The sequence below is a fragment of the Somniosus microcephalus genome, chromosome 3 (assembly GCF_052327205.1).
Source record: "Somniosus microcephalus isolate GS21.2 chromosome 3, FLI_Smic_1.0, whole genome shotgun sequence".
Taxonomy (NCBI): Eukaryota; Metazoa; Chordata; class Chondrichthyes; order Squaliformes; family Somniosidae; genus Somniosus; species Somniosus microcephalus.
In genome coordinates, this window is record NC_140989.1 from 297,089,953 (window position 1) to 297,113,053 (window position 23,101).

A 23,101-nucleotide genomic window follows, 5' to 3' on the forward strand; every position below is an offset into this window, starting at 1 on the left:
AGCATAGATGCTTAGAAGGATACAAAAGACCCTCCCTGTGTGTTGTAAGTAGTTGTTGTCATGTCATCACTGTGATAGGAAGTGTGAAGGCTGCATGGTCGAATAGTGAATGTGACCATAGAGAGAGAGAGAGGGAATGGGTAAGGGTGCAGGGATGTAAGTGTCAAGTGGGATGTGGAGGAAAAGGTTGTCAAAGCAGAGTGCTGGTGAGGAGAGGCGATGGGGATCAGATTGAGGGTGATGGGAAAGTCATACTCACTTTTCCAGTGCGGAGAAGGTCATGAAACCTCTTCCTGCATTGCAGCCAGATTCTGCGGCTCATTGAAATGGAGTTGACAACCTGGCCCACTTGTAGCCACACAGCTTTTGTCTGCTGGGGTGGCTTTTTTCTCCCTGAGGAAGGGAACAGCACCTCCTTATTACAGCTGGCTCCGTACACCAGAGCTTAGAGGGAGGGCTCATCAAACCGAGGAACACACTTTTGCTTGATCGTTGACGTTTTCCACAATTCAACTCCTTCATATAAATTGCAGAGCCTTTGCAGTCTCCAGAAGAATCAAGGTTGCTTGCAGGCCTTAAATCCAATAGCATTGATGACATCCTCGGAGGCGACTTTCTGTATGAAAAGACTAATTGGGCCAGTGGTTCCCACATGCAGGAAATCAATTGGCCAATTAGGGGAAAATTGCAAGTTTTCAACACTTCACTTAGGAGTCGGGGTCCTGACACGATTTCCACCTGACACGCCCCAGCCCGCCCACATGGACAAAATCCAGCCCATAATCTCCAGAACTGCATACAGTTTGATCTGTTTCAGTAATCTTCCCCACATTCTGCTGTTTTGACTTTCTATATTTTTGTAGATATGTACCTGAGGCATCATGTTTCATTGAATGTTTCTGTTGAGCTCTACGGTGGCATAGTGGTTAGCACTGTTGCCTCACAGTGCCAGGGTTCAAATCCGGCCTCGGGCGACTGTCTGTGTGGAGTTTGCACATTCTCCCCGTGTTTGCGTGGGTTTTCTCCGGGTGCTCCGGTTTCCTCCCACAGTCCAAAGATGTGCGGGTTAGGTTGATTGGCTATGATAAATTGACCCTTAGTGTTAGGGGGATTAAATACATGGGGTTACAGGGATAGGGTGGGATATGTGTTGGTGTAGGGGTTACGGGGATCGGGTGGGATATGTGTCGGTGCAGGCTCGATGGGCCGAAATGGCCTCTATCTGCATTGTGGGGTTTCTGTGATTCTGTGATTAGATAATTGACAGCATCAGGATTTTGGTTCCCAAATGCACAAAATTCTTTGCCCTTGCTGGGCAATCACTAGTATGGGGGTTATTTAAACTGCAGTAATAATGCATGCAATTAGATTTGCCCTGGTTTGATTGTGGTTTCACTTTGGCATAATGCAGTTTATACTTCATAGTTATCCAGTTGCTAGAAACTTGTTGCCTATTTTCCACATCTGTTGCACAACATTCAGCTAGACCAACACATTTCTACTAATAATACGGCCAGTTTTAAAAGTTCATCCAAGGTACACCGAGGCTTGACAGTGCAAAGTTTCAGATGAAAGGCCTTCTGTAATATGTTTAGATTTTATGGCCCACATCAAAATCTTGCTTGTTGATGCAAGTGTGTGCAAAATCATTTGCAGATGAATTCTTGTGTTGTGCAACCCATTGAAATATGACTGATTCATATGTTGTACTTTATTCAGGTGTGTTGAGAATTTATGACTTTCTTAGCCTTATCGTAGTCCCAATTATTTCTAGTATCAGACAGCATGTCAAATATTCACCCTCTGAAGTGAATCTCTTCCCCCACCGCCCACCACCCCCACCCCCGGCCCTACGCCAACCCCCTCATCCCCACTATTCCCATTAAGAAAGACTAGGTTCTGCCCATGTACTATGCTAAGGGACAGCTGCTGAAAAATAGAAGGTACCATTATCTTTGGACCCTTTTTCACTGTGATGTAGAAAGACTACCCAAGATACCTCCCAACTGTAAGTTCTGCAGATGCAAAGATACTACAGGGCCAGTTGGAATCTATATCATCTTTTAATAAATGATTTACAAATGATAACGTTCTAACACATCAACAAGACTATATTCAAAAATATTCAAACCACCCCTATTGAAAATTAACCTCCAGGCTAGACACAGGCTCCTGACATTGGGTCACCCAATTAAAACCCAATAAGCAACACGTTCAAATCCTGTGTTTTAAATTTCATTGTCAAAATTAAATTGTTCCAATCCTGACAAACAAAATATTTTATCATTTATATCATTTGTCACATTGTTACATAGATAAAGTATCTCATCATCACAGGCACAATGGGTTGAATGGACTCCTTCTGTGCTGTATCAGTCTATGATCAGTGGAACAATCCATTGCTAGGAAGGGATTGATAAATTTGATAAAAGTAGTTTGACCTCCTCAATGCATTTCAGAATTAAAATATATATCTGTTAGATAAATAGATATCTGTTAGTTTGGAGATTCATTCTAAGTAACATATGGATATAAACACAATCAACTTGTTTATTTATAAGGTACAGCAGTAGCATCTCTGCCACTGTCTTACCACATTTACCATTGCCCTTCCCTGCAAACATATAACTACTTCTTGCATTTATATAGTGTTCCTTATGTACGGAAGACATCTCAGAGTACTTTACACTAAGGAGGAAACAAATAAAGTGGACACAAAGCATGGGCAAAGGGAGATAAAACGGTGAGTTAAGGATGAGAAACCAATGGTGCAATTGAAGAGAAGCGTTTTGAGAAGGTTTTTGAAAGCAGGGAGGGAGGTGACGAGGCAGAGGAGCTGGGTACAGAGTTTCAGTAAAGCTCTGTGGGCAAAAGAGCAGCTGCAGATGGTGGAGCAAGGGATGAGAAGTCCAGTGTTAGAGGAGCAGAGGGCGTGTGCTGGGATAAAAGACAGGAGGAGATCATGAAGGAAGAATGGAATGAGACCATGAAAAGCCTTAAAATCAAGGCCAAGAATTGACATCTGGGGCACAGTCAACTAGAGTTTGGCGAGGACGGGTGATGGGAAAATGAGACTTAATCCGGGTGAGAATATGGGCTGTTTTGGATGAGATGAAGCTTGGGAGAGTTGAGGTGGGAAAGCCCAGCTATGATGGTGTTACAGAAGTCAAACCTTGAGATAATAAAGGCTTGCATTAGAAGGTCATAGACGAGAGCTAAGGCTGGAAATGCTGCGGAGGTAGGAGAGAGTGGTTTTGGTAACCACAGAAGTGAAGAAGGAAACTGAGCTCAGGCCTAAACAGGAAGCCAAGTTTTCATATCTCTTGATTTCAGCTTGAGATGTTGGCTGGGGAGGTTGATGGAATTGAGGCCAGAGGCATAGAGGTATTGATGGGTGTGAAAGAGTATTCAGTTGGAGGAAGCTTTGACTCATTCAGATCTTAATATCAGGCAGGCAATTTCAGAGTGTGGCAATAACCTTTATATCAAAAGAGGAAGCAGCAAGATAGAGCTGCATGTCATCAATATACAAGTGGAAACTCCATTCTTAAGTTTCAATAATGTTGCCAAAGCATAGCTTGTAGACATTGATGAAGAGGGGGCCAAGGATGAACCATTTGTCCCCTCAAGGCGACCAGATGAACAGAGTAGGAAATACCATTGGCAGCAATATAGTTTCTGCATTGAGTCAGATAAGATGTGGAACTAGAAGGCAGCAGCCCCTTGGGGTATATTGCAGATGAGAGATACTAGAGGATTGAGTGGTCAATATTGTCAACTGTGGCAGAAAGGTCAAGGAGGCTGAGGGCATATAGGGAGCTACAGGCACACAGGATGTTGTTTGTGACTTTAGCTAGTACAGTCATGGTATTGTAGGCAAGGCAGAAACCAGATTAGAGGGACTGGAATAAGGAGTGGTCAGAGAGGTGGGTCTGTAGTTGCAAGGCAATCATCTGGTTCCAAACTCTGGAGAACAAAGCAAGTTTGAGGAAGGCTGGTAGTTGGAGATGACAAAAATACTTAGGGTGAGTTTCTTGAGGAGAAGGATGATCATGGTAGTTTTGAAGAAGGTGTGCACAGATTTGGATAAGAGAGGCAGGTTGATAATGTCAGCAAGCATGAGGTTGAGGAGGTAAAGTTGAGTGGTCAAGAGCTGGGAGGAGAGGGTATCAAGGAAGTAGATGGGCTGTATAGATGAGATGAGGGAGAGAGAGGAGAACAGGGAGGTAAGGGCATCATTAGGTGGGGGAATTTAGGGGAAGCTTAGAGTTTGCGGGAGTAGGAACCAGTCAGTCAGAGGAGGCATTGATGGCGATTTGGATGACCTCTATTTTGTAACACCAGCCAACAACATAGTGTATGGAAAGCACAACACTAAATGTCTTGGTTATTTTTCATTGGCAATTACTTATCATTCTGAGTAGCTTGGTCACCATCATTCTCTAAATTGTCCCCTGAGGTGCCATCCTCCTTTGTGGATGTGGAAGCGGACTCGGAGTATGCACCCATATCCAGCACTTGTAAGAACTTCAACTTCTCAAATGCACTTTCTTTTACTCTACTCGTTGTAAGTCTGTTGTCCCTGTGGAAGGAAAAGACTGTGAACAGTGTATGTAATATAAGAAAGAATTTGCATTTATACAGCATCTTTCATGATCTTTCAAAGCGCGTCATAGCCAAAGTATTTTTGAAGTGTACGCCATGTTGTACGGAGCTGCAGTGGCCAATCCCACTGACAGCAACGAGACGAACAGATAATCTGTTTTAGTGATGGTGGTTGAGGAATATATATTGGCCACACACCACCTCTACTCTTCTTCATGAGAACTTTTACATCCACATGAAAGGCAGATGGGGCCTCAGTTTAACATTTCATCCAAACGATGGCACCTTTGACAGTGCAGCACTCCCTAAGTACGACACTGAAGTTTCAGCCTGGATTATGTGCTCAGGTCTCTCAAATAGGACTTAAACCCACAACCATCTGACCCAGAGGCAAAAGGGCTACCACTAAACCAAAGTTGACACTATGGCCGCGATTTTGCCGGCGCTCAGAGGGTGGGTTCGGAGGCGGGTCAGGTGTTACAGTTGCAATGATTGATGGCAGGTTGGAAACACAATGCAAACCCGCCTTCGTCTGAGTTTCAGGATTGTCAGGTCTGAGATCTCACAACAGACCCGACACCATGCGACGGGCAAGTGATTTAAGGCACTTAACTTCTTAATTGCTTGTTTAGAGCTATTTTGACAGCCTTTTGCAAATTTTCCAAGTTTTGGGTCGGGTTTCACAACATTCGGAGAACACGCCAGGTAATTGTGTTGGGAACATCAAGAGCTGGAAACTTCACAGTTGCAACTGCACTCTAAAAGCTGCACTCTCGAATCTGGTCAATTTCAAATGTCAGAGGTTGGTGATTTAACAAATTGGGAGGCACATTCTGTGTTTAGGCTGCAAGTAAGTGGTGTCAACTCTATATCCACTGTCATCTGCATTGCTGGACATAAAAGGCACCCTGACCTTTCACTGTGCCACCTCAAAGTGTTAGCACACACATGGCAATGATGTCAAACATTCATGCAACGTTAATTTATTGCAACTTAAGAAAAGAACAGAAACTTCACAATGAATTCTATTAGAGCACCCAAGTGAGAACCCTTGTTCTTATTTATGTATCAGATTTCTCTTACGCGTGCTTCTACGTTGTGCTTCCCCCTGTGGCTTAAGCAGATGTAGAGACAACCTGCTCACCTCCCTGCTGTGTCTGCTTAGACGCCTTTGGCGGTCGTCTTCTGGGTTTTGGTGCCTGTGAGGGCCCCGCCAAAGTCTGCTCCTCCTGCGGCTGTACAGGGGCAGACTCAGCCATCACTGCTTGGGTGCTCACCTGGGGCTCTGACCAAGGGGTTGGAAGTTTGAGTGCTTGGAGAGGAGCCCTATTTGCATGTCGCCTCCCACCATCATCCCTCTCATGGGCCACCCGCTAGTAAGTAGCTGAAGAGCATCTTGCTGCACATCAGTGGGGCCATGAGGACCCGTCCCTGTACTGACAGTCCTCATAACGGGAACGTCCATGGACCTCTGGTTCCTCTCCACGATAGATGCCTAGCTATCCTCCATAGCTGACCATCTATCTAGAAGAGTCACCATGTTGGTTTGAGTCTGGCGATTTATGTCCTCCATGGAGGTTACCATCCTTTCCATGGCGGTACCTACATTCGCCATTGCATGCACCACGACATTGCTCATGTTTGAGATGGACACCTCCATTCTCTTCACAGTCACCGTGGTTGCAAACCCTGTCAGAGCCTCCTGCACTTGTTCCTGAAACTCCAGCACCGCTCTCTTTCTGGATGGCCCCCGAGGCTCAGTATCTACATGCAGCTGAGCAGAGCAAGGGGCATCCTGCGGCCTCTGACAAGGACTCTCCACTGCTGTCCCTGTCTCCACCATCTGCTATTGCACACTCGTGTGTTGTGATAGACCAGGTGACAACACTACTCTATCTCGCAAACGACCCACCGAGGTGTGCGTCTCTGCGCTGGTGCTGGGTGCGCTGATTGCTGCTGACACTGCTCCCTCAGAGGATGCTGCATCCTCTGAGGAATTCTCCTGCTCTTCCTCCTGGATAGTAGGGAGGGGCTCTTGATGGTCCTGTGGGAGAGTAAAGACAGGAGTTAGATATGTGAAATGTAGATTGCAGACACATCGCATTGTGCACATGATGAGCATTCAATTTCTATTGACATCAGATGCCATATGTGTCACTCATGAAAGCCAAATAAGATGGATGGAAAAGCATTCTGTCACCAGGTTGTTCAACTGAGCCCATCTCTATCCCCCACTTCTAGCTGTTCCACTGATCCCACAATTTCGAGAGCCGCCTCCTCAGCATTGGTCACCTGCGCCACGGATGGTGGTCTGCCTCCTGTTCTCTCCCTCTTATTGTGGGATCTCTTTTCCTGCAATGAGGGAAAGAAGTGGAGTTTCAGTGAGAGTGATGGAATGAGTGTTCTTATCCCTTCTTTGCCTAGCAACAAATCTAGTTGCTTCTCAAATCCACTGTTCTGTCTTCTTGAATGACCTTCCCTAGTAATTTAATTTTATAAATCGGTTATCTGTTGGGTGGAAAAGCCCCCTTCTTATTGTTTAACTTCCTAAATTTCAATTTGTGTCTTCTGTATTTGAACCATTTTGCATAATGAACAATTTGCTCAAATCAACTTTATCTATTCTTGTGTTAGCTACGAACATATTTTCAGTGATTCCAGTAGCCGATTTATACAAGTGCCTTCTCTGGATAGTATGTGTGAAAAACACCTCTCCCCTGTTCTGTTTCCAAGTCTATTATTAGAATAGTTAACAGCCAATGTCACAAGTTACCTGTAATTATTTTCATTTAACCGATTGGACTCCACAGATCTTTTCTTTCTTGCCAGTTTTTCTCCAACAATGTGCTTTCCTTCAGTCCTTGCTTAGTTTCACAGGCACAGGTTCCCTCCAGTAAATGTCCATGAGCTATTTGATGTGGGTCACATCATAGTAAAGCCAGATCCTGTCTGTATTGGTTTCTTTGTGGGTTCAATGATGAGACATTTATGAAAGAGAATGTCTTTTAATCTAAAGTATGTTCAACTCTTTCTAACAGCAGTTACAGGAGACACCATGCTAGAGATCCATCTAGAACAAAACTGAAACTAAACTAAACTGCCTTGCTTGTCTCTGTCACATGCCCTCTGCTGGTCAGGCACAAGCAATCAATACATGCAAACATGCTGGTCAGGCATCATAATCGAACAGGCAAATACCATCTCTATTTGCTGATATCATTACATCTCCTTTTCTTAAAACAAAAGTATTTTACTTTTAACTAACAACATGTTTTCTTTGTATTAATCTGCATTTTAACAGTAACACTTAATGAACTTACATTATTATTATCATGATCAAGGTTTTTTAACCTTACTTTGTGTGTTCACATGAAATATGTCAATACACTAGAACTTGAAGAAAGAATAAGATAACATTACTTCCTTCTATAACAATAGTCCTTAAATTTGCTCAATGAGTCTCTCAGGAGGCTTCACGTGTCTTGAGGATTTTCTGATTGATTGTCCTTGAATCTGAGTTGTTGCCTCAGATGATGGTTTCTCAGCTGTGTGATCAGGTTGTTAAACAGTATCAGTCTCTTGACCTGCTGTGGCTGGTCCCATGAGAAGATCTCAACGATTTCTTCTCAGAACAGCACCCTCATCTGTCTGAATGGTGTATGATCTTGGTTGAACTTCACTCAGGACAGTTCCCTTCTGAGTCCATGTGTTTGTTTTGTCTTTGAACCTTACTTGGTCACCAGTGTGGAGTTCAGGTAGGTTTTGTGTTCCTCTGTCATAGTAGTACTTTTACTTTTCTTTCTGTTGTTCTTTGAACTTCCTCACTTTCTCCCCCTCTTTTGTTTTCAGGAGGTTCTCCGGGATGGGTAGGTTTGACCTTAGCCGACGTCCCATAAGGAGTTGGGCTGGTGACTTACCACACTCGAGCGGCGTTGTGTGGTATACAAGCATGCTCTGGTAGAAGTCAGTTCCACCGTCTTTTGCCTTGTACATCAGTCTTTTCACTGTCTGGACCGATTTTTCCACTAGTCCATTGGACTGTGGAAAGTGAGGACTTGACGTTGTGTGGACAAAGTCCCACTCTTTGGCAAAGTGTTGGAAACTTGCATTGTAAAACTGAGGTCCGTTGTCTGTGAAGACCTCGCTTGCCACGCCATGTCTGGAGAATATGGCTTTCATACATGTTATCACAGCATCTGCAGTGGTGGTGTGCAGTCTACAAACCTCTGGATACAGGGAGTAATAGTCTGTGACTACAAGATAGTCCTTCCCTTGACATACGAATAGGTCAGCACCTACCTTCTGGTAAGGTCTGTCTGGTGCTGGGTGTGGCTTTAGTGGTTCTACCGGATTGCTTGCTCGATATTTCAGGCATATTGTGCAGTTTGACACCTCATTTGTCACATCTTGGTTGATTCGTGGCCAGTACATCACCTTTCGTGCTCTTTTCTTACACTTTTTGATTCCCAGATGTCCTCCATGGATCCTTTTCAGCATCTCTCTTCGCAGACTCTTTGGGATAACTATTTTACTTCCTTTGTAGATGATGTCTTCGACCACTGATAGTTCCGCCCTGCAGTTCCAGTACTCTGCCATGTCAGGTGAGCAGTCTTGCTTCATGTTGGGCCATCCATCCAAGATGCTTTGCCTCAGTCGTCTCATTGTTTCATCTTTGTTTGTCTCAGTCTTTATGAGCTCCATTTTTGCATCTGCTATGGGCAGTGCACTTGTGATCATGTCCACGTAGGCGTTCACTTTTTCATCCATCGTGGTGTTTGCGGGCTCACTTGGGTCAACAGCTCTGGACAACGTGTCTGCTGTATACATCAGTTTACCCGGTGTGTACGCAACATTCAGTGTATAGCGTTGCAGCCTGATCATCATTCTTTGTATTCTAAGCGGACAGCTATTTAGTGGCTTTTGGAACAATGCAATCAAGGGCTTATGGTCAGTCTCTACACTGATTGCTTGTCCTGCCACAAACTGGTGAAATCTTTCACAGGCGTATGTGATGCTGAGCAGCTCCTTTTCTATTTGAGCATATCGCGTCTCCGCATCTGTCATTGAGCGCGATGCATATGCAATAGGTTGCCAGTAGTCATATTGTTGCAGAAGAACGGCACCGAGCCCACTCTGTGATGCATCTGATGATATCTTGATGGGTCTCGCTGGGTCATAAAACCTCAGAACTGGTTCCTCTGTGAGCAGTTTCTTTAGATCGCTCCATGACTTCTCATGCTCATGATTCCATTCCCATTCTATGTTCTTTTCAGTTAGTCTTCTCAGTGGCGCCATCTTTTCTGAGAGGTTGGATATGAATTTACCCATGTAGTTGATCATTCCATTAAACCTCTGCACGTCCTTTTTGCATTGTGGCTTTGGCATATTCTCAATGGCGGACACCTTTCTGGGATCTGGTCTGATGCCCTCACTGCTAAGGATGTCTCCCACGAATGTCAGTTCTGTCACCCCGAGCTGGCATTTCTCTCTATTCAGCTTCAGGTTTGTTTTCCTTGTTGCTTCCAGCACTTTTTTCAGTCTCTCGTCATGCTCAGTTCTCGTGGTTCCCCATACTATGATGTCATCCATTGATGTATCAACTCCCTCCAGGTGCTCATAGATCATATGGATAGTTTTGTGATACACTTCAGGAGCTGAGGCAATGCCAAATGGTAACCTTAGGAATCTGTATCTGCCAAATGGACTGTTGAACATGCACAGTCTTGAACTTGCTTCATCCAATTTCATCTGCCAAAATCCTGATGATGCATCTAACTTGCTGAAATACTTTGCATTTGCAAACTGTGCCATGATTTCCTCACGTGTAGGAAGCTTGAAGTGCTCTCTCTTTATTGCTCGGTTTAGATCTCTTGGATCCAGGCAAATTCTGAGCTTTCCATTCTTTTTGTCCACTACGACGAGGGAACTCACCCACTCAGTTGGCTCATCTATCTTCCGAATCACGTTCAGGCTTTCCATCCTGTCCAACTCTGCCTTCAGTTGCTTTTGAAGAGCAAACGGGACTTTTCTGCATGGATGTATGACCGGTGTCATACTTTTATCTACTCTGATTGTGTGTTCTACTGGAATGCAGCCTAGACCCTGAAATAGGTCGTTGTACTCTTTCATGAGTTCATCATAGACTGTCTCTCCTTCGCTTTCCACAACGAGGACTCTCTTTACCAGGTTCAGTCTCTCACAGGCTTTTAAACCTAGTATGGCTTGCACATCCTTTGGCACCACGATTAATGCTAGCGTGTGCTCTCTGTCCTTGTGTGTTACTTTGACAATGCATCTTCCTTTCACTGGTATATCAGTACCTGAGTATCCTGTCACTTTCACTTTTATTCCATGTATCTTTGGTCTGGATCTAATTTTCTTAAAATCAGTCTCTGATATCACATTAACTTGTGCTTCAGTATCCAATTTAAATGGAATGTGTATGTCATTCACTTTTAGTGTCAACATCCAGTCTCTTTCTTCTTTTTTGTTTTCAGACACAACATCTACATAGAACTCCTCTATGTCGCTTTCATCTACTGCATGGACCTTGCTTTGTTGCATTTGATTCTTACAGCAACGGGCATAATGGTTGTTCTTGTTGCAACTATTGCATGTTTTACCATATGCTGGACACTTTCTTGGTGGATGCTGTGTACCGCATCGACTACATGACTTTCGATTGTCCCTTTCATTTTCGTTTGCTGGCCACGCCTCTTTTTTCAAATTGGCGCTCTTTTTGTTAAACGGTTTGTGTCCGTTCTTACTCACTGCATCCACGTTGCAGCTACTGTCACTGAACAGCTCCTTTGCCTGCGACTTCACAGTCTCTGTAGCCTTACACAGTGCTATGGCTTTTCCCAGGTCTAGATCTTGCTCTCTTAGCAGTCTTTCCCTTAGACCATTATCTGGAATACCACACACCAGTCTGTCTTTTATCAGCGAGTCTGTCAGTCCCCCAAATTCACACGATTTGCTTCTGTTTCTCAGTTCAGTTACATACTGATCAATAGTCTCTCCCGTTTTCTGTACACATGTGAAAAATCTGTGCCTCTCAAACGTCACGTTACGTTTAGGTATGCAGTAGGCCTCAAACTGTTCCATTATTTTATCTAGCTTCACTTTGTCTCCATCAGCAGCGAATGTGAAGTTATTATACACCTCCAGCGCTTCATCACCCACGACATGTAAGAACAGTGACGCTTTCATTTTATCACCTTTCTCGTCAGCTCCGATTGCTGATAAATACAACCCCAAATGTTGTTTGAACCTCCTCCAATTTTCAGCCACATTACCTGTCAACTGAAGCGTCGCCGGTGGGTGTAAACCTTCCATTTTTTCACTTCGTTAGCTATTCTCCAATGGTAAGCAACGAGGTTCTCTTTTGGCTTGCTAATTTGTGGAGAGCTGATTTAACTTCAGATTTTTTCTCTTCATCTCTTTCAATCACTTCTGACACCATGTATTGATTTATTTGTGGGTTCAATGACGAGACATTTATGAAAGAGAATGTCTTTTAATCTAAAGTATGTTCAACTCTTTCTAACAGCATTTACAGGAGACACCATCTAGAACGAAACTGAAACTAAACTAAACTGCCTTGCTTGTCTCTGTCACATGCCCTCTGCTGGTCAGGCACAAGCAATCAATACATGCAAACATGCTGGTCAGGCATCATAATCGAACAGGCAAATACCACCTCTATTTGCTGATATCATTACACTGTCCTTGCCCAAAATGCACATATATACACTTCCAGAAAGAGGTAATGCATAGTGAACAGGAACAGGAACAGTAACCCTGCATGATTTTCCTCTCTCTGTCCCAGGAGCACTGAGACCAATCCTAGTCGCACCTATCACTGCCCTGACATTTTTCCATTTCCCACACCATCCATCCTCTCTGACTGAGATTACCAATTAATGTTGAACTTTGTGCTGTAGGTCTATGCCTACTGGATTCACACTGCCCAAATGTAACTTTTACATCCAATAATGAGATTGAAGCCAGTATGTATGTGATTAGGCCGTGGAAAACACTTCGAGGCTTCAATTCATTATTGCCTGAAACCGGGTCGACATGGTCTGCATGTTCAATTTCCCTCCATTGGGAATGTTTTGATTTCTCTCTATCCTGTTGGTACTACAGTCATTGATCATGTGGACTTTCTTCTCTTGCTCATCTGAAACTACGAGTTCTTCTTTCTCCCTGCATTATTGCTGTGTTGTCGTTAAGATTCAGGACTTCAAAGACATTGGGCTGAAAATTCAGTAGGCTTAGCGCCCCATTTGGGGCGCTGGAGGGCCTAGCGCCGCAGTTATGGCCAGTTTGAAAATTCAGTGGGGCCCTTCCGTCGGCGTTACACCGGTTGCGCTGCGCCGGCACCGATGACGTCATCGGTGTGCGCAGCGTCCCGGTTGCCGTGGTGACGGGCCCCAGCGCCGAAATTGAGTTGCGGCCGCCTCGCCCGTGGCAGCCGCAACTAAGATTTTTTCAACCGAGTCTTCCCCGAGTTAGCGCCGGCGCATTAAGGTCGCGCGGCGGCCGGCCGCTTTCCCGCCGGCCGCCTGCCCGCACCTCCCTCCCCGGACTCCTCCACCCCCCCCCCGCGGAACAGATGCGTCTGGCCTGCAAGCCCGGCACTTGTCCGAGGTGCCGGGCTCATTTTTTTCAATATTTGAACGGACAGCGGGCGGGTGCAGGCAGCTCCTCCTTAACTGAAGGAGGAGGCCTGCACTTCCCCAGCCTGCCGCACCGCATCGGGTCCCGCAGCGCCGGATTAGCGCCGCAATGCGGCAGTCAGCGCCCATTGGGAGGCGCTCACGCCCGCCAGTAGCGCCGGCAGCCGTCTGGGCGCGGCGCTACTGAATTTTTGGCGCGCGCAGGGGGACTTAGCGCCGGCGCTAAATTTCCGGCGCTAAAGCCCTGGCGCGGCGCCAACTCAATTTCTAGGCCATTCTCTGGTATCAGAAAAATATATTTTTTCTAGAGGCAATTATATCCAAGACACTCTGGTAGATCAGGAGGAACATAGAGGAACCGATTGCCTCAAAACTGTGGAAATTCCAGCTTTCCTCGGTCTTTTCACCTCCAAGTGAACTTATTCAAAATAGACCAAGGATCAAATGGTTTAGTATCACAGTGCACTGAGCTATCAGAAGGCCTCAGCTACAGTTATAAAAGGCAGAAGCTTTCCTATTCCTGAGTACTTTTTCTCTATTGAACTCAGCAGTACAAAGGGATCTTTCCCTCTTTGACAATAAGAGCATGTTAATACTTAATTCATCTTACCTAAGAAAAATCCCTTTGATGTTTGGTGTGGATTCAAAAGCATTCTCTGGGATGACAGAAAGCTGATTGTTCTGGAGGTAAATATATTCAAGAGACTGTGGCAGATCAGAAGGAACATAGGAGAGCTGATTGCCTGAAAGTTCCAAAAGCTGAACACAGAACACAACAAATTAAAACTGACACTGTTATCCATTAGGCACAAAGGAGCTGCATTGTTTTCATGACACATATCATAGTGCAAATGATTTTAATGCCTTCATACAAATATTAATTTGTGTTTATTTAATTAAATTAAAATGTTTGCAGTGTAATAAGTGGCCCTAAGATTTATAATGAAATCTGGTTTTAAGAATATAACTCCTCTCAAACCTATCTCTTTGCCCCATCCATTAATCCCTTCTCTCCCCTAAAACTCATCCTATTGCCTCTTGAACCCATTCATGCTGCTATTCCATGGTATTCTACAAATCTATTACCATTTGAGTGAAAAAATTCCACCTGAAATTCTTCTTACTCCTAACTTATTAATTTTTAAGTTGTGTTGCCTGACTTGTGGAAACCATCAACACAGCCAACAAAAGATCTGCAACCTCACATCATCTAGAAATTCGATGTTTTTTTTGGGCGCCAAATGGGCACCTAAGCCTCCAGTATGACAGGCAGGAAGCACCCGCTTACGGACTGGAAATGCTCTGCCCACCATATTGGTATACACAAAAAAAAGGCATCCAGGCTGCACTCGCATATGCAAATGTAGGGCCTAACGCCTATTTGAGGCCCCCTGTGCAAAATTGGGTTGCCCTGAACACAGCTGGCTTCTCCCTAATCACATTGCAACAAAACAATTCACTGACATATAGCCAGAACACCAGTTCCTCGCCCATTCAACTATATACCCTTAAAATAACATTTATAATATAATGAACATATAAAAAATAGAACATTTTATGAAAAAAAAATCACGAACTCATCCAGAAATATACTGATCCCATCATCCAACAGATCCAACAACTGTGTTTTTCACACGTGGCCCAGCAAACACAGCCAGGCCACATGAACATCCCAGCTTCAGACATACTGTTCCCCAGTATTTCACAGCTTGGCCAACCCAGTTGAGAGCCAATGTTCTGAGACCTGACATCAAGAATGCATGTATAGCAGGGTGAAAGCATGTGTATTCATAGCAGTTAACAATCCAACTTTGTCTCTGCCTCCCGATCCCTTTCCCAGGCATGGCCACATCTGGCACCACTGTTTGCACCTTGTCCCCTTCCCTCCAAACTTTCCTTCTCACTCCCTTCCCTCCATCTTTTGTTTTCAAAATGGTAGTGACAAATTTAATGGAAAGAACAAAAGACAGACAGATTTGCATTTATATTACATCTTATCACAATATTAGAAAAGAATATTGCAAGCTAAATATTGGATAAGAAATTTTAGAAACAAACTGATATGAAGAACATGGGAAATACAAATAATTATGGGGTAACATAGAGTCATACGGCACAGATGGAGGCCATTCGGCCCATTGAGTCCGTGCTGGCTCTCTGTAGAGCAATCCAGTCAGTCCAATTCCCCCGCTCTATCCCCGTAGCCCTGCAACTTTATTTCCCTCAAGTGCCTATCCAGTCTCCTCTTGAAAACATTGAGTGTCTCCGCTTCCACCGGTTCCACAATTTCCATGTCATCATCACTCGCTATGTAAAAAAGTTTTCCCTCACATCCCCCCTGTATCTCTTGCCCAAAACCTTAAATTTGTGTCCCCTAGTCCTTGTACCATCAACTTTCCCCGTCTAGCCTATCGAAACCCGTCATAATCTTGTACACCTCTATCAAATCACCCCTCAACCTCCTTTGCTCTAATGAAAACAAATCCAGCTTCTCCAACCTGTCCTTGTAGCTAAGATGCCCCATCCCCAGAACCATGCTGCTAAATCTCCTCTGCACCCTCTCAAGGGCCTGCACATCCTTCCGGAAGTGTCCTGCCACCTTCAGGGACCCATGCACATTAACTCCCAGGTCACTCTGTCCCTGCACACTATCTAAAACTGTGCCATTAAGTGTATATTGCCTCTCCCTGTTCCTTCTGCCAAAATTCATCACCCCTCACTTCTCTGTATTAAATTCCATCTGCCACGTGTCTGCCCATTCTGCTAGCCTTTCTATGTCCTGTTGCAGTCGATTGGTATCATCATCACTGTTTGCCACATCCCCAAGTTTGGTGTCATCGGCAAATTTAGAAATTCTACTCAGTATTCCAATATCCAGGTCATTTATATATATCAAAAAAAGCAGTGGCCCCAGCACTGACCCTTGGGGAACACCGCTGTCTACAATCCTCCAGTCTGAAAAACAGCCATTTACCACAACTCGCTGTTTTTTGTCCTTAAGCCAATTGCTTATCCAAACTGCCACTGACCCACCTATTCCATGAGCCTCAATTTTGTTAACCAGCCTTCTATGTAGTACTTTGTCAAACGCCTTCCAAAAATCCATGTAGACAACATTCATTGCATTCCCTTCATCAATCCTCTCTGTTACTTCATCAAAAAATTCAATTAGATTCGTCAGGCCAGTGTCGGGAGTGGTGAGAGCGGAGACTCAGTGAGTATTTAAACTCACTTTCTCTGACTTTTTTTCACAGGCCAGTGTCAGGAGCGGTGAGAGCGGAGATTCAGTGAGTATTTAAACTCACTTTCGCAGGGTTTTTACAGAGGCTTACCAATCTCGCAGACCAGCGGCGGCGTTCCAGAGCCGCATCACGATTCAAAACATGACGTGGGCAGGAGGAAGCAGCTGATTGGGAGGGTATTCATACGACTCTATAGTTTGACAGTTAAGGTTCATAGTTTATAAAGTTTAGAAGGTCTTAATTTTGTGGTTATGCTTTCTAAGGTCTCTGTTGTGTAGTGGGGAGTGCTAGGAAACCAGGGCCCTTGAGTATATCATTTAATTGTAGTATAATTGGTGGTATTGATTTAATTTAAATGAATTAAAGGGTAAGTCATGGCAGCATAGCTCAGCCCCGTGGCATGCTCCTCCTGCACTATGTGGGAAATCAGGGACACTTCCTGTGTCCCTGACGACCATGTGTGCGGGAAGTGTATCCAGGTGCAGCTACTGACAGACCACATTGCGGTGCTGGAGCTGCGAATGGATACATACTGGAGCATTTGCGATGCTGAGGACATTGTGGATATCATGTTTAATCAGTTGGTCACATCGCAGGTAAAGTCTGCACAGGCAGGAAGGGAATGGGTGACCGCCAGGCAGAGTAGTAGGTGCAGGCAGGTAGTGCAGGGGTCCCCTGTGGCCATCCCCCTCTCAAACAGATATACCGCTTTGGATATTGTTGGGGAGGATGGCTTATCGGGGGAAGGCAGCATCAACCAATTTCCTGGCATCATGGGTGGTTCTGCTGCATGGGACGGGAGGAAAAAGAGCGAGAGAGCTATAGTGATAGGGGATTCTATTGTAAGGGGAATAGATAGGCGTTTCTGCAGCTGCAAATGAGACTCCAGGATAGTATTTTGCCTCCCTGGTGCAAGGGTCAAGGATGTCTCGGAGCGGCTGAAGGGCATTCTGGAGGGGGAGGGAGAACAGCCAGTTGCCGTGGTGCATATAGGTACCAACGATATAGGTAAGAAATGGGATGAGGTCCTAAAAGCTGAATATAGGGAGTTAGGAGGTAAATTAAAAAATAGGACCTCAAAGGCAGTAATCTCAGGATTGCTACCAGTGCCACGTGTTAGTCAGAGTAGAAATAGAAGGATATTTCAGATGAATACGTGGCTAGAAGAATGGTGTAAGGGGGAGGGATTCAATTTCCTGGGACATTGGAACCGGTTCTGGGGGAGGTGGGACCAGTACAAACTGGACGGTTTGCACCTGGGCAGGACCGGGACTGATGTCCTAGGGGGAGTGTTTCCTAGTGCTATTGGGAAGGGTTTAAACTAAAATGGCAGGGGGTTGGGAACCTGTGCAGGGAGACAGAGGAAAGGGAAGCAAGGATAGAAGCAAAAGACAGGAAGGGGAAAAACAAAAGTGGAAGTCAGAGAAATCAAGGGTGTAAATCAAACATGGCCGCAGTAAACAATAATTCTATAAGGTCTAAGAGTGTTAAAAAAACAAGCCTGAAGGCTTTGTGTCTTAATGCGAGGAGCGTTCGTAATAAGGTGGATGAATTAGCTGTGCAAATAGATGTAAACGGATATGATATCATTGGGATTACGGAGACATGGCTCCAGGGTGACCAAGGCTGGGAATTCAACATCCAGGGGTATTCAATATTCAGGAAGGACAGGCAAAAAGGAAAAGGCGGTGGGGTAGCATTGCTGGTTAAAGAGGAGATTAACACAATAGTAAGGAAGGATATTAGCTCTGATGATGTGGAATCTGTATGGGTAGAGCTGAGAAATACCAAGGGGCAGAAAATGTTAGTGGGAGTTGTATACAGTCCCCCAAATAGTAATGCTGAGGTTGGGGATGGCATTAAATGGGAAATTAGAGATGTGTGCAATAAGGGCACAGCAGTTATCATGGGTGACTTTAATCTACATATAGATTGGTCTAACCAAATTAGTAACAATACTGTGGAAGAGGAATTCCGAGAGTGTATACGGGATGGTTTCCTGGACCAATATATTGAGGAACCAACTAGAGATCAGGCCATCTTAGACTGGGTATTATGTAATGAGAAAGGATTAATTAGCAATTTGTTGTGCGAGGCCCCTTGGGGAGGAGCAATCATAATATGATAGAATTATTCATTAAGATGGAGAGTGAAGTAGTAGATTCAGAGACGTGGGTACTGGATTTAAATAAAGGAAACTACGATGGTATGAGGCGCGAGTTGGCTCGGATGGATTGGGGAATGTTACTTAAATGGTTGACGGTGAATAGGCAATGGCAAACATTTAAAGCACATTGATGAACTACAGAATTTGTTCATCCCAGTTTGGCATAAAAATAAAACAAAAAAGGTGACTCAACATTGGCTAACGAGGGAAATTAGGGATAGCATAAGATCCAAGGAGAGGACATATAAATTGGCCAGAAAAAGCAGCAAACCTGAGGATTGGGAGCTGTTTAGGATTCAGCAAAGGAGGACAAAGGGATTAATTAAGAGGGGGAAAATAGAGTATGAGAGTAAGCTTTCAGGGAACATAAAAACTGACTGTAAAAGCTTCTATAGATATGTGAAGAGAAAAAGATTGGTAAAGTCAAGCGTAGGTCCCTTGCAGTCAGAATCAGGGGAATTTATAATGGGGAACAAAGATATGGCAGACCAATTAAATACATACTTTGGTTCTGTCTTCACAAAGGAGGACACAAATAACCTCCCAGAGATGTCGGGGAACATAGGGTCTAATGAGAGAGAGGAACTGAATGAAATCAGTATTTGTAGGGAAATGGTGTTAGGGAAATTGACGGGATTGAAGGCCGATAAATCCCCAGGGCCTGATAATCTACATCCTAGGGTACTTAAGGAAGTGGCCCTAGAAATAGTAGATGCATTGCTGGTCATCTTCCAAAATTCTATAGACTCTGGAACAGTTCCCATGGATTGGAGGGTAGCTAATGTAACCCCACTATTTAAAAAGGTGGTAGAGAAAAAACAGGGAATTATAGACTGGTAAGCCTGACATCAGGGAAAATGCTAGAGTCCATTATAAAAGATGTAATAGCAGAGCACTTAGAAAACAGTGACAGGATCGGACAAAGTCAACATGGATTTACAAAAGCTAAATCATGCTTGACTAATCTACTGGAATTTTTTGAGGATGTAACTGGTAGAATAGAGAACCAGTGGATGTGGTATATTTGGACTTTCAGAAGACTTTCGATAAGGTCCCGCATAAGAGACTAGCGTGCAAAGTTAAAGCGCATGGGATTGGGGGCAAGGTATTGACTTGGATAGAAAACTGGTTGGCAGACAGGAAGCAAAGAGTTGGAATAAACGAGTCTTTTTCCGAGTGGAAGGCAGTGACTAGTGAGGTACCGCAGGGATCGGTCCTAGGACCCCAGTTATTCACAATATATATTAATGATCTAGACGAGGGAACTAGATGTAATATCCCCAAGTTTGCAGATGACACAAAGCTGGGTGGGCGTGTGTGCTGTGAGGAGGATGCAGAGAAACTCCAGTATGATTTGGACAGGTTGGGCGATTGGGCAGATGCATGGCAGATGCAGTATAATATGTGGATAAATGCGAGGTTATCCACTTTGGTGGCAAAAACAGGAAGGCAGATTATTATCTTAATGGCAATAGATTGGGAAAAGGGGAAGTACAACGAGACCTTGGTGTCCTTGTGCACCAGTCGCTGAAGGTAAGCATGCAGGTGCAGCAGGCGGTTAAGAAGGCAAATGGTATGCTGGCCTTCATAGCGAGAGGATTCGAGTACAGGGGCAAGGATGTCTTGCTGCAGTTGTACAGGGCCTTGGTGAGACCACATCTTGAGTATTGTGTGCAGTTTTGGTCGCCTTATCTGAGGAAGGATGTTCTTCCCATGGAGGGAGTGCAGCGAAGATTCACCAGACCGATACCTGGGATGGCAGGAATGACGTATGAAGAGAGATTGGGTCGATTAGGCTTGTATTCGCTAGAGTTCAGAAGAATGAGAGGGGATCTCATTGAAACTTATCAAATTCAAACAGGACTAGACAGACTAGATGCAGGAAAGCTGTTCCCAATGGCGGGCAAGTCCAGAACCAGGGGTCACAGTCTAAGGATAAGGGGTAAGCCATTTAGGACTGAGCGGAGGAGGAATTTCTTCACCCAGAGAGTGGTGAACCTATGGAATTCTCTACCACAGAAGACAGTTGAGGCCAATTCATTAAATATATTCAAGAAGGAGTTAGATATATTTCTTAAGGCTAAGGGGATCAAGGGATATGGGGAGGAAGCAGGGACAGGGTACTGAATTTGGATGATCAGCCATGATCGCATTGAATGGTAGAGCAGGCTTGAGGGGCCGAATGGCCTACTCCTGCTCCTACCTTCTATGTTTCTAAACACGATCTGCCTTTTACAAATCTGTGTTGGCTCTCCTTAATTAGCTTAAACCTCTCCAAGTGCCTGTTAATTTTTTCCTTGATTATTGTTTCTAAAACTTTACCCACCACTGATGTTAAACTGACCAGCCTGTAGTTACTAGGATTGTCCTTACACCCTTTCTTGAGCAATGGTGTCACATTTGCCACTTTCCAATCCTCAGGCACCTTCCCTGCATCGATGGAAAATTGGCAAATTATGGCAAGCCCTTCCGCTATCTCCTCCCCCAATTCCCTTAGCAACCTGGGATGTAAGTCATCTGGACCAGGCAACTTGTCCACTCTAAGCATACCTAGCCTTTCTAGTACAGGTAGACTACCCTTTATCCGGACTTCCGAAAACCGAAACCCTCTAAAAACCGAAGGTTTTTTCGTTCAGTGTAAGTCGTGCGTACGAACGAAAAAACCTTCGGTTTTTAAGAGGGTTCCGGTTTCGGAAGTTTGGATAAAGGGTAAGTTGTGCGCATGACCCCCCGCGGACCCCGCCGGCCCCGACAACCGCCGGCCCCGCCAGCCCCGACCCCCCCGCGGACCCCGCCGGCCCCGACAACCGCCGATCCCCCCCCGCCGACCCCCCCGCGGACCCCGACAACCGCCGACCCCCGCCGACCCCCCCGCGGACCCCGCCGGCCCCGACAACCGCCGATCCCCCCCGCCGACCCCGACAACCGCCGACCCCACCAACCGCCGACCCCCCCGGCCCCGACAACCGCCGACCCCGCCAGCCCCGACAACCGCCGACCCCCCCGCGGACCCCGCCGGCCCCGACAACCGCCGATCCCCCCCCGCCGACACCCCCGGCCCCGACAACCGCCGACCCCCCCGGCCCCGACAACCGCCGACCCCGCCAGCCCCGACAACCGCCGACCCCCCCGCGGACCCCGCCGGCCCCGACAACCGCCGATCCCCCCCGCTGACACCCCCGGCCCCGACAACCGCCGACCCCGCCAGCCCCGACAACCGCCGACCCCCCCGCGGACCCCGCCGGCCCCGACAACCGCCGATCCCGCCCGCTGACACCCCCGGCCCCGACAACCGCCGACCCCGCCAGCCCCGACAACCCCGCCAGCCCCGACAACCACCGACCCCCGCCAGCCCCGACAACCGCCGACCCCCCTGCGGACCCCGCCGGCCCAGACAACCGCCGATCCCCCCCGCCAACCCCCCCGTGGACCCCGCCGGCCCCGACCCCCGCCGACCCCGACTGACTTACGCTGAGCGTCAGCATAAGTCGTGCGCACGACCCCCCGCCGACCCCCCCGCCGACCCCCGCCGACCCACCTTCCGAAATCCGAAATTCTCCTTTATCCGAAACTCGGCTGGTCCCGAGGTTTTCGGATAAAGGATAGTCTACCTGTACATCCTGTCTATCAATTTTCACCCCTTGCATTGCTTCTACCTTTCCCACTTCTACCGATATTTTGTCAGCATCCACCTCCTTAGTAAACACTGATACAAAGTACTCATTGAATATTCTAGCCTTGCCCTGCGCCTCTAAGCATATAACACCTTCTTTGTCTCGAATAGGCCCCACCCCGCCTCTTACTACCCGCTTACTGTTTACATGCCAGTAGAAGATTTTTGGGTTCCCTTTTATGTTAACCGCCATTCTATTCTCATATTCTCTCTTTGCCAATCTTATTTTCATCTTCACTTCCCCTCTCAACTTATTGTATTTGGTCTGGTTCGCCCTTGAAGAATTCACCTGATATGCATCATACACCCTCTTTTTTTGTTTCATCATCTTCTCTATCTCGCTCATCATCCAAGGAGCCCTTGCTTTGGTTCCCTTACCCTTCCCTCTTGTTGGAATGTACCTAGTCTGTACTTGGAACATCTCCTCCTTAAAGATGGCCCATTGTTCTGTTACAGTTTTGGAAATTTCTGAAAACTGTGGTAAATACCAGTGTCATAAAACAGCAAGTAACCAATGAAACAAGTATTTAACAAGTTCTCCAGTGTCAGCACCTTCCGCAAGCAAGAGCAATATAAATGTACAGTAGTTTTATCTGCACTAAAAGCTAGCACCATTGGCAGCTGTTAACTGATTTAATATTACTGATTTTCTGTGGGGGAACATTTCTGTAATAACATTGTTCCTTTGGTTCCATTTTACCCTGGCTAGATCCACTTGCATCCCATTGAAGTT

The 23,101-nt window shown here is 45.7% G+C and overlaps 1 protein-coding gene across 2 annotated transcripts in view; it reads right to left on the reverse strand.

Annotated features, from left to right (window-relative positions):
• Window positions 1–2,050: 2,050 nt before the first annotated feature.
• Window positions 2,051–23,101, reverse strand: part of podn (podocan) — a 110,068-nt gene continuing 89,017 nt past the window's right edge. For both annotated transcript variants that reach the window (XM_085982810.1, XM_085982809.1), the window contains exons 9-10: window positions 13,897–14,045; window positions 2,051–4,582 (exon numbers count right to left, since the gene is read on the reverse strand). In XM_085982810.1, coding sequence (XP_085838936.1) covers window positions 4,405–4,582; window positions 13,897–14,045 — 327 coding nt within the window. In that variant the 3' untranslated portion in view covers window positions 2,051–4,404. The remainder of the gene's footprint in view (window positions 4,583–13,896; window positions 14,046–23,101) is intronic.